Source organism: Esox lucius, chromosome 11, assembly GCF_011004845.1.
Source record: "Esox lucius isolate fEsoLuc1 chromosome 11, fEsoLuc1.pri, whole genome shotgun sequence".
NCBI classification, from domain to species: domain Eukaryota; kingdom Metazoa; phylum Chordata; class Actinopteri; order Esociformes; family Esocidae; genus Esox; species Esox lucius.
In genome coordinates, this window is record NC_047579.1 from 48,776,026 (window position 1) to 48,788,267 (window position 12,242).

A 12,242-nucleotide genomic window follows, 5' to 3' on the forward strand; every position below is an offset into this window, starting at 1 on the left:
AAGAAACTTGTGCACGTAAGAAATCCGCTTTATCAGTGAACTACATTCTGAAATGCAATTATGTAGTCAACTGTTTTATTATAGGTGGAACGGACATGCAAAGCTATCGAGTCTAGTGGTACTTTTCATGTCTTATGTTTTTCAAAAATGTTAATATAATAATCCCGCAAAGGCTTTATGAATAACGGAACAATCATTAAAAAATAACGGAACATCATAAACAATTTTTTTTTAGCGCGTCTACGATTATGGATGTTCTACTTCTTTAAGGTAATCCGGGTGCTTCTGACATCCTGTGAATTGCGTTGCAACTAATGTGAGGGGGAGACCTCTGGACTAGTAGAAACGACGACGGGCATTCGTATGGGACTATCAACAGGGAGTATAGTCTACGCAAGAGGGCTATGAGAGACACCAGAATCCGCTCCCATCCTTCGCTGGCTAAGGACAAGTCTGACTGACAACCATCGGTTCAGCACCGCAACCGAACCACCTCTCAGATAAACTTAATATCGGGTAAGTAGTGTACCGGGGAACCCACGAAACTTAGGGGGAAAGGGGTCTAGATTTGGCCGAACCGTAGACTATTCAGAACGTAGGAGAGGGGGAGGGGTCGAACAGAGATAGCGTTCACAGGATAACATGGGGTGCGGTTACTAAAATAGTCGTAATGCCACATTATCCTAAACTGTCAACTAGTTATAAAACTTGAGGTAAATCCAACATTTTTTGTAAATAGGTGTTTCTGTACATTGTTAAAGCGGGAGTCCGTCCCCCAGGCTCAGTCAATGTAATGCAATGCTAGCATACCCCTAGTACTACAACACGGACAGCTGATATTGTCACCGGAACAGCACAGGCAACCTTTTGTTTAAATTGTAGGGTATAGGGTATTGTTCTAACACGACTTTTGTGTGATCGCAAATGCCCATTATAGTTACCTTTATTCAATCTACCACAGACGTTACTATTGACTTCTGAAGAGTGACGTACTGAGAGAAGACCGTTAGGACAAGCAGATATTCAGAAAAGTAAATTTTACTAAAAATATCCAAAAGTACATTGTATTTTATCAATGCAAAAGTTACACTTCACATTGGCCTCTCATATACCAATGTAGACCCTCAGTGACTCTACCGTGCATATGTAGTTATTTTTTGTAGCTATAGTGTTTGGATAAACAGAATCAAACTTAATGTGATTGTGAAGTCCACACTTTGGGGTTTATGGCAGAATTTCACTTAAAGCGAACGCCTTCTTGATAGGAGCCAACTGTCCCCTCCACAGTTTAGTCTCTTAAAGTCCATGTTACCTTTACTGAATCAGGCTATTAGCCGGTCGACCCATAGACTTTGCGGTCTGATGCCAACCAGTATAATATCACCTGCAGACCTGGATAGCTGGACCAAATGCGCTATTGAGCCCAAACCGGTCCCTGAAACGTTTGTGCCTCACTACATGTACTGTAGAGATGGCACGGTTGAAATTTGGGATTAGAGTTTCCGGTAGTGGTATAAGATCGAATCCTCATGGTGTTTAGAAAACGGTTTATTTTGAAACACGTCATTTGCTTTATTAAAGGCGTCCTATGATACTCTTGCCTTTATAATCCAAAACATGATAAAAAATGCACAGGTAAAAATAAAATGATTATTGGAATGGCAAAAACATGGGATATGAACCACACTGTTTTTACTCTAGTTATTACTCTTGTTGGATATACCTTCACCAGAACTCCAGTTTGTTTCCTTCAGAGTTTGTTCTCTACATTTTTAATATTGGTAAACGATTTGTTTTCAAGGCAATCAGTATAGCAAGGGAACCCTGTGTTTCAAGGTGAGTGTTGGTTGGTTGACATTTGCCATTGAGCTTTTCTGCACTGTTATCACTATAGTTGTGACAGTGTTCTAGAAACCCTAACTCCTACACTAGTGAGTAAAATGAAATGTAAAGCTGGGACGGAGCACCTAACTCTTTCCTGTGATGAAACAAAAAACTTTTATTAACCAAAATCTACCTGCTACCTTCCCATATGCCTGTCGGTCACCTAGTCCAGGAGATTCAAACATTATGCCACAGACTCTGAAATCAGTGTTTTATGCACTATATAAAGTAAGTGCATGCAGAAATTAACATGTAAGATTCAAGGACGCTAAACCATTGGGGAGTAGGGTTGCTGAAGGTGCCTCAGCACCCTCTAATGAGTTTCTCTGTCTCTCTGCAAGATTTATGTCGCTACTGCTGTAGAGTGTCCACTCGGTTGATGCGTGCGTACATGCTATCCCTGAAATTACTTTTTTTAAAGCTCACTCTGTTTTCTTATGAGCGTCTTACATTTCCAAATTCCTTTTTTTTTCTTTCTCTGATATGTCTGTTAGTTAAGCTTTCCATCTGTCTGTTCTACATTTTGTTCTGAGTGTTAGGCTAGGTTTTTTGGTCCAGCTAAATCAATGAGTGGCTCTTTTAAATTAGGCCTTTTTACTTCCCCGCCTTGTGCTCTGGAGTTTCGTTGCAAAGTAATTTCTGGGCCTTGTCGTGCCACAATGTGCAGCAGTGCCTCTTCAGTGGTTGCAGATTGTGGCGTGGCTGCAAGTGCTGAATAAATGATGATCCCTGCTCCAGGGTCTCATGCAGTTTGGTTCAGAAGAGCCACTTCTCCTCCTGTTTGACACTTTCTACTACCCAGCTGAGTGTGGAGGGCTGTCTGGCCATTCTTGCTGGATAAGAAGTCATGCTGTCTCGCCCTAGAAGTTTCCCTGTCTGTACTTCTGTTCTCCCTACATCTCCTCCCCCATCAGATGCCTTTAATGTAATCATGCTGCCTGTCCATTAAGCTGCACACTCCAGACACACACTCATTTCAGTTAGTTATTTGTAATGATGGAAATTGTGTACTGGAATGTCAGTGACTGCAGAGTCTGCAATCCTGCGTTTAATTCAAGATGATATTTAGTGAGTTCTGCTAGATTAGCCTATGCGATGCTTCAGAGGTGGGCATGGTTGCCTAGTAACTTGGCCTGGTCACATTAAATACTAAAATGTTCTGTGTTCATAGTACACTCAACACCATGGAGCTGAGAGTGGGGAACAAGTACCGACTGGGGCGGAAAATCGGGAGTGGGTCCTTTGGAGACATTTACCTTGGTGAGTGACGGGAAACCCTTTCTCTCTCCGTTGACGCGATTTCTATTTTACTTTTCATCTTCTACATCAACTGCCCCAGTATCATGTTTTCCTCCCCTTAGCCTAGACTTAATCTTTCTGTTTAACCACAATTTCTTTCCATGTTCACAATGTGTGTGTGTGTGTGTGTGTGTGTCCTCAGGTGCTAACATTGCTACAGGCGAGGAGGTGGCTATTAAACTGGAGTGTGTAAAGACCAAACACCCACAACTCCACATTGAGAGCAAGTTCTACAAAATGATGCAAGGAGGAGGTATGGAGATTGGGGCAAGAGGAGGACTGAGAAGGGGCAATATTGAAAGCCTAGTAAATGCCCTGTGTCAACACTTGTTTCATTGTATTGTAGTGAAAAGTGTAACTCTATCATCAAAGATTGTCTAAGGTACCCAGCTAGAGCATTTATTGTACTTCAAGTGCATCATGTTTGCCAAACGCCAGCACTGAAACGCTCCTTTGCAGAAGTTGTTGATAGTGTAGCACATTTTGTGTTGTGGGATATATATTTATATATACACTGATCAGCCATTACATTATGACCACTGACTGGGGAAGTGAATCATCTCGTTATCGTGGCACCAGTCAGTGGGTGGGATATATTAGGCAGCAAGTGAACATTCTGTCCTCAAAGTTGATGTGTTTGAAGCAGGAAAAATGTGCAAGCGTAAGGATCTGAGCAACTGTGACGAGGGCCAAATTGTGATGTCTAGACGACAGGGTCAGACCATCTCCAGAACTGCAGCCCTTGTGGGGTGTTCCCAGTCTGCAATGGTCAGTACCTATCAACAGCGGTCCAAGGAAGGAAAAGCGGTGAACCGGCGACAGGCTAAGGCTCACTGATGCACGTGGGGAGCGAAGGCTGGCCTGTTTCATCCGATCCAACAGATGAGCTACTGTAGCTAAAATTTGCTGAAAAAGTTAACGCTGGTACTGATAGAAAGGTGTCAGAACACACAGTGCATCTCAGTTTGTTGCGTATGGGGCTGCGTAGCCGCAGACCAGTCAGGGTGCCCATGCTGACCCCTGTCCATTGCCGAAAGCGTCTACAATGGGTATGTGAGCATCAAAACTGGACCGCGGAGCAATGGAAGAAGGTGGCCTGGTCTGATGAATCACGTTTTCACGTGGATGGCCGGGTGCGTGTGCATCGCTTACCTGGAGAACACAAGGCACCAGGATGCACTATGGGAAGGAGGCAAGCCGGCGGACGCAGTGTGATGCTTTGGGCAATGTTCTGCTGGGAAACCTTGGGTCCTGTCATTCATGTGGATGTTACATTGACATGTACCACCTACCTAAGCATTGTTGCAGACCATGTGCACCCTTTCATGGCAACGGTATTCCCTGATGGCATTGGTCTCATTGGTCAGCAGGATAATGCGCCCTGCCACAAAGCAAAAATTAATCAGGAATGTTTTGAAGAACACAACAACAAGTTCAAGGTGTTGACTTGGCCTCCAAATTCCCCAGATCTCAATTCAATCGAGTATCTGTGGGATGTGCTGGACAAACAGGTCCGATCCATAGAGGCTCCACCTCGCAACATACAGGACTTAAAGGATCTGCTGCTAACGTCTTTGTGTCAGATACCACAGCACACCTTCAGAGGTCTAGAGGAGTCCATGCCTCGACAGGGCAACTTGGGCTGTGGACAGTGATGGGTGACTATAATGTACTGTAAAATGTACAGTTTTGTGAAATAGCACATTTCAGGTATCTTGTTTTGAGGTGGTGTGCAATTAGGTTCAGCAAGTGGATATTGACAGGCTTTCTGATCCACACCCCTACCTTTTTCCCTGAAGTAAAATGACCAACAGATGTGTGGTATCTGTATTTCCATTCATATGAAATCCATATTTTAGTGTAAATCTTTTTCCTTTGCTCATTTCTTGGTGTGAACTGTAACTTTCAGACATTTTAGCATGTAACATTGATCTCTATTTTTTGCCCAGCAATACATTTAAAAAATATGAATCTTACAACTAGATTTGAACTTATCAAATAGTTATGGGGCTCGATTTTACACTTCAAAGTATCCCTTCACGTTTTTAATTGTTTCAGTATTGGTACTTTATGATTTTGTCCAAGTTGTTGTGAATGTTATTCAAGCTACAGTAGTTGTTTTTTAAAGTTAGGAAGAAAAGTAGTAAAGGCAGTTCCTCAAATTACTCTTTCTCAAAATTTAGTATCACTTGCTGCCATGTTTCAGGCAGAGGCCATGTTTCAGGCAGAGGCCATGTTTCAGGCAGAGGCCACTGGGTTTTCGGTAAAACGTCCTTACTCCTTAACCGGTTGTATACAGGCAGAACAACAGATTTACTGTAGAACCTGTCTGAGTGGAAGCAGAATAGCCCCATACACGGATCAGTTGGCGAGGCAGATGTCTCCATTTAAAGTGTTAACAGTGTTGTGATTATTTGTAACTAACATTTGTTCAGCTTCATCATTTTAAGCGGGTGAGTGGGATTGCTTTGTATGCTTTTTTTAAATGGCATTTTCAAACTTGAATATACGAACATTTCAAGTTGGTGTTGACTAATGGTGTTGACTAATGTTTACTGTAATATTATAATTAAAATAATCTGCACAAAAATGTTTTTGTGCCCATTTATTCATTCATTGACAGATTATCATTTGTTTTAATGGTTTTTCCAAAGAAATTGTATGGGGTTCCTTATGAGTACCAGAGGCAGAGGTGTGCTTTTGTGAGATCAACTTAATTAATTTAAGCCAAATGGGGGGACCGGGATGACCTTTCTAAACACAGAAAACGGCTGTTACTTTTGGTAGAATATACAGCTCCGGAAGAAATGAAGAGACCACTGCACTTTTTTTCTTTCCTTTCCAAAAAAGTTGAAAAGGAATGTTTTGAGTGAGGAACAGAAGGGTTCCATTTGCAGTATCTCTTAATTATAACCCTTCTGTTCCTCACTCAAAACCTTCCTTTTTGACTTTTTTGGAAAGGAAAGAAAAAGGTGCAGTGGTCTCTTCATTTCTTCCGGAGCTGTATTTCTGTTCCAGCATCTGTTTTGACGATCTCAGGTTTAGTGAAAGTTTACATACATTTTTTTTGTCTCACTTCTTGCTAAAGTGAAGTAGCTTGTTTATGACAAGTTGCATTTCTTTTGCACAACATGTTTCGCACCACAGCATTAAACTTTGTACGCTTGCAGGAAAATGGAAAGGTTGTTACTGAAACAGATTGAACACGTCAATTTAACGTTTCCACAACACATCAGTGAATATTTTCATTCTCATACTAGATTCTCGTGATGATTTTCTTAGAGGAAAATTCAATTTCTGCAAGTGTTTGTCACGCACTGAAACGTTCCCAATTTCAGAAAGGTCCTTACAGTTTGGCTACTGGCAGGACCTTTTTAGGCCAACTGTCGCTGCCACGGTAACACCCCAAACACTCACTAAAAGTGACTTCATTTCTCTGTGTCTGCCAGTGGGGATCCCCTCTATAAAGTGGTGCGGGGCCGAGGGGGACTACAACGTCATGGTGATGGAACTCCTGGGTCCCAGTCTGGAAGACCTCTTCAACTTCTGTTCCCGCAAATTCAGCCTCAAGACGGTGCTGTTGTTGGCCGACCAAATGGTACAGGCAACCCCTTACCGTTCCAGTCCAATAACTCTAGTGATGTCCTCTTTGTCCTCCACAGTCGTTTGTGTTCTGGCCTGACTTTGCTTGTACCTCTGTGTCATTCCTTTCCTCCTGACTTTGCTTGTACCTCTGTGTCATTCCTTTCCTCCTGACTTTGCTTGTACCTCTGTGTCATTCCTTTCCTCCTGACTTTGCTTGTACCTCTGTGTCATTCCTTTCCTCCTGACTTTGCTGCGTTGTCGTTTGGCCCTCCTATGGTCTATAGCTGGCGCTGACCACCTACTTTTCTCCCATCACTGTTGTCCTCACTGTTAATCCTTTTTAGATTAGTCGTGCCCTAACCGATATTGGCTGTTGAAGGTTTCGAATGACTGTTAGCTCAGGATACACTAAGGAATATAGGCTTTTAAAGATCATTCCAGTAAGGCTTTCTGTTCAATATAACCTCTCGTGTTCTTCTGAATCAAACTCTTGTACCCTACAGATCAGCCGCATTGAGTACATCCACTCCAAAAACTTCATCCATCGTGACGTCAAGCCTGACAACTTCCTAATGGGGTTGGGGAAGAAGGGCAACTTGGTGTACATCATTGACTTTGGTCTGGCCAAGAAGTACCGAGACGCCCGCACACATCAGCACATCCCCTACCGAGAGAATAAGAACCTGACCGGCACCGCGCGCTACGCCTCCATCAACACTCACCTGGGAATTGGTATAGGACTTAAAATCCATCCTCCTGATTGGTTGAAACATATGCATATGATTAAGTTACAGTAAACCCCATGATGCTGAGTGCATGTGGTTACTTTTAACCCCTTTTATTGTGCTCCCTGGAACCTATCAATGACCCGAAATGGTGAGTCATTGTGACCTCCTGTCCTACAGAGCAGTCTCGGCGTGACGACCTGGAGTCTCTGGGATATGTCCTCATGTACTTTAACCTGGGCTCTCTGCCCTGGCAAGGCCTCAAAGCTGCCACAAAGAGGCAGAAATACGAACGTATCAGCGAGAAGAAAATGTCCACCCCAATTGAGGTGCTCTGCAAAGGCTACCCCTGTAAGTGACTATTAATTTCTCTGCTCTTTGGCCTGAGATGTGTGTCATTGTTTTTATTTGGTTATTACAAACATTTACAGTAGAAATAATTGTTTTTTACTCTTCTACTTGCCATATCTGCAGCCGAGTTCTCCACCTACCTGAATTTCTGCCGCTCGCTGCGGTTTGATGACAAGCCCGACTATTCATACCTTCGGCAGCTCTTCAGGAACCTGTTCCACAGACAGGGGTTCTCCTATGACTACGTCTTCGACTGGAACATGCTCAAATTTGTGAGTTCTCTGAACCCGGGAACTTGATTTTGTGTACCCGGGTCCGTGTCAACAAATCTTGGTGTTTCGGGAAACATTTGGATGCAGGTTTTTTCTGTGAACGCTAAGTAGCCCGTGTTCTACCCCCGACATGATCTGCACCCCCAGGGGGCCAGTCGGACGGCGGAGGAAGGGGAGAGGAGGGGAGCCTCCGAGAGGGACGAGCGTATTGTAGGGGTCCCAAGGGGACCTGCCTCGCGGGGTCTACCGCCAGGACCAAACCCACCCGGTGCCAACAGAGTCCGGAACGGACCAGAGCAAGCCGCCTCAAACCCCGCGTCACGGGTGCAGCAGTCTGGTGAGCACACCGGATAGACTGGCCCCTCGGAACTAGATAGACTGGCCCCTCGGAACTAGAACTAAACTAGAATGGAATAGAAGCATGTAGGAAATCATCCACGAGGTGTCAAACTTAAATAGGGCCCATCCGATTTAGTCAGTCAAGTGTTGGGTGACATCTTTGTGTTATTTTTGTATAACCGGTTCCACCTCCGTTTCTGCCATTTCGCTTAAATAAGTGTTGTTTGTGGGCCCGACCATGGTTCTAAAATATTTTTTACTTTGTCCGGTTGAATTGGCACAGTGCTGGTTTGTAGGTTTAACAAAATAGTTCTTCATTCTTACTTGGCCTTCTTACATACACGATAACTACCACATAGGCCGTCGTGTCATGGTCATTTGGAAAGTAAGTACACCCCCGGGAAAGTTGTCTTATTTTTTTACTATTTGGACGTATGTGTATTTGATCTAAGTTCTAACCACATTCATTAACAAAGGTAAACCAATTTAAACATTTTAGAGAATAAAAGGAATAGCCTCACACCAGCATGCTCCGATGCAATCATTGTAATACCAACGTTTCGACTGACAATCTGTCTTCATCAGGGTACTTCGGTACTTTTGTGTGTAAATTGTTTTTTTGCTCCCCCCCCCCCCCAATCAATGAGCTGGAATCATCAGAGGAGTCCAGTTGGTTTTTATAAAGCACATGGTTTAAGGATTGTTGGTCGTTCTATTTCAGGGAACACGTCGCCGCACGCCGTCTCTCGTGCTGAGCGGGAGAGGAAGGTGAGCATGCGCCTTCACCGAGGAGCCCCTGCAAACGTTTCCTCCTCCGACCCCGCGGCCCGCCACGACCAGTCCCGCATTTCCACGTCACAGGTTGGATAACGGTTTTCTACTTAGGCACACAGATGTGTGGAGCCCTGCTGCGTAACTTTCAGGACCTCTTTTCTGAATTGTTATTAAATCCAATCTTTTTACCCGTTGATTCATGTGTACGGATTGATTCTTGGACAGCACAGTTTATCACTGAGCTTTATTTAACTGTCATAGTCCAATAGAAAACTATAACCAAATAGATGAAAACAAATAAACACAAAAGACTCCAAACTTTTAATAAAATCACCGTCCCCTTGGTGTTTAACTGAATGTGGAGTGTTAAGATGCAGTGGGTTAGTTGTGTGCAGAGCGCTGTGTACTCTGAATACTGTGCCACTATAACGATACCCACTCTATTGCCCTTTAATCTGTATTACAATTTTCTGAGTCATTTTTTTCTTTCACTGTTCGTTCTTACTATTCAGGTCAGCATGCCATTTGAGCACTTGGGGAAGTGAAACGCATTGTTCCACATGCACCAGATACTGACAGGTGAGTACATGTGTATCCCCGAGTTGACACAAGGACTTCTTAAATAATTAATAACAACATAAAATACACAATCTACACGTCAGACAAAATGCTTAATCTGCCCTTGCTCTTACCATTGCAGGCCTTCGAGAGATCCTTTGCTCTTGTTTCTCTTTTGTAAAAAAAAAAAAAAAACATGTGCCAACAGGATATATAGAGGTGGATCTTGAAGGAAAGGACAAAGGATCATAAAAAGGTTAAAGGATGACAGTTGGTCATGGACCTCAGGAATCTATCCCTAACTGTCTTGGGATAACCCAGACCTACTATAAGTTCAAGGATAAACGAATGAATAGCATTCCCTCCTCTCCTCTGACCTTTATAGTGAGGTAGCGAGGGTCTTACGCCTCAACCCAGCCTCTTACCCTCTATGCCCTGGATTGTTGGCAGAAGCAGAGAACAGATTTTGGTGATGAAAAAGCCAAATAGCTACCCCTTGCTGAATACAGCTGGAGCAGTTTGCCATTTCTGAACACATTGCAAAGATCACACAAACACACACACACAGATGTACCAATGTGTTTTAACCGATTAATTTATATAGTAGTTAGGGCCTCAGTTGTTTTACCATGCATATTTTGTGGATTGAAAATTAATTTAGGGGGATCCTATTGAGTGTTGGGGAATTTTAGTTTCTAAATTAAGATGTTTTTATTTGGAAAGGAACAGCTGGTGAGAAGGAATGAAGAGAGATGAGCAATGGGTGGGTAATAGATGATGATGAAGAAGACATGAGAAGGAAGGAAAGAGCAAGTGATTATTAGCTGATGAACTGTAATGGTTTCTAGAACTAGTTTTGGGGTCTTTCCTCCTACTTTGCCAATGTCTTACAAGCTAATCCTCCACATTGGCCTCATATTCAGGGCTACCTCAGCCCTTTTTGGAACTAATGATGACCACTGATAAATGTAGCCAAAATATATTTTTTCATCCTTTTTCCCCATTCAGTCCCATTTCTTTTTAGCATAGTGGCTGTGATTCTCACAATTTGTTCTTAACATATTTTTATTCTATATTAATGTTTTGTTTTTGGAGGTCTCATGGTAACAGATGGGCTGTAATTGATATATTTTATTTTTACTGTAAATATTTTTTTATTTCTGTGCTAAGCCAAAATATGGTTGGTTGTTTTAAGGTTGTAATGAGGATTATTATTATTTTTTTTTAATACATTAAAACTTCATTAAAAAGTACTACATTTTGAGGGACTTTAGCAATTCTTACATGGCGAACTGGGTCATAGAACTAGTCTTTGTCTTAGCTGTGTGTTTGTGTGTTTATGCACAGAAGTGTTGTTCTGCTACAAAGGACAGGTTATCCATTTTTCGTGGGGTCATTGTGTCCTCATGTTTCTGTCATTTGTTCTTGATTTCTTTTATTTCTCTCATGTCTGATGAAACTCAAAGTATTTTACTTTGGTGTTCCTCTTTTTGTCCAAAATTGTTTCTCAACTGTTTTTCTACAGCTTCCACATACATTGGCACTAACATTTTCTCCTTATCGGTCCACTCTGAAGCTTGCCTGGAGAAGCAGTTGAAGTTCACGACTTAGGACCAGATATACGGCTTTCTCCTTTTCCCTTTAAGTAGAAAAATACATTTGAACGCTTTTTACAGACATTCTCGCAAGTGACTCTTGATCTCTTCAGAGTTTATGGTAATTTTGAAAGCGTTTGCAGTGACGGCACAGATTCTGGTAATGACCTGTGTGTGATGTGTCCCTTGGGCAGGCCAGTGTGACCCAGTGGTAATGTAACTTAATGCGGAGGGCTGGTCGGGTTACAGGGAGTTATCTTTATGTATTGTTTACTGATATCTTGTACAGTTCTTTAACACACTCTAACTTTATTTACAACAGTATTTGTGTATATTTTATGAAATAATAAAAATAAACTTTCCTCACATTTGTTGTCTTGGGGAATTTCTTTTGTGTGGGTTTTCAGTTGTTCAACTTCAGTTTTACATTTCCTTTTTTTGCATTTAGGAAATGACATTACTTAGTGTTATTGTATCAACTGGTGGTATTGTAACTAATTATTTTAAAGAGAGGAGTGTCTTTGCAAAGCAATGCAAGACCAGCTGGCCCCTCACCCTTTACGTCATTTTTCATGTGAAAGATTTCTCAAGGTAATTAGGCTACTGTGCCTGCGTGAAAGCAATAGTAGAGTTTATGCAAGCCTTCTGGCCTGTGTCAATTTAGCCACATTAATCCAACAGAGTTGTATTTGCGGTTCACCTTCAAAATAAATTGACCTCCTTGAAAAGCGCTGCAAGTGGGTATAAACGTTGTAATAACGCCGTTTTTGAGTAGACAATGCTAAACAAATGTGTAATTGTGCTGTTGATCCATTAAACCTGAAAGGTTTGCATATGGGTTCCAAACCTATAGTCCCGTG

At 42.3% G+C, this 12,242-nt stretch overlaps 1 protein-coding gene across 1 annotated transcript; it reads left to right on the top strand.

Moving 5' to 3' along the window:
• The first annotated feature begins 95 nt into the window (after positions 1–95).
• Positions 96–11,750, top strand: LOC105025774 (casein kinase I). The gene is made up of 11 exons (XM_034295068.1): positions 96–516; positions 3,056–3,144; positions 3,326–3,436; positions 6,633–6,781; positions 7,272–7,500; positions 7,674–7,844; positions 7,968–8,116; positions 8,264–8,453; positions 9,177–9,316; positions 9,742–9,808; positions 9,930–11,750. The coding sequence occupies exons 2-10, from the start codon at positions 3,069–3,071 to the stop codon at positions 9,772–9,774; spliced, it is 1,248 nt and encodes a 415-aa protein (XP_034150959.1). The 5' UTR covers positions 96–516; positions 3,056–3,068; the 3' UTR covers positions 9,775–9,808; positions 9,930–11,750.
• The last annotated feature ends 492 nt before the right edge of the window (positions 11,751–12,242 follow it).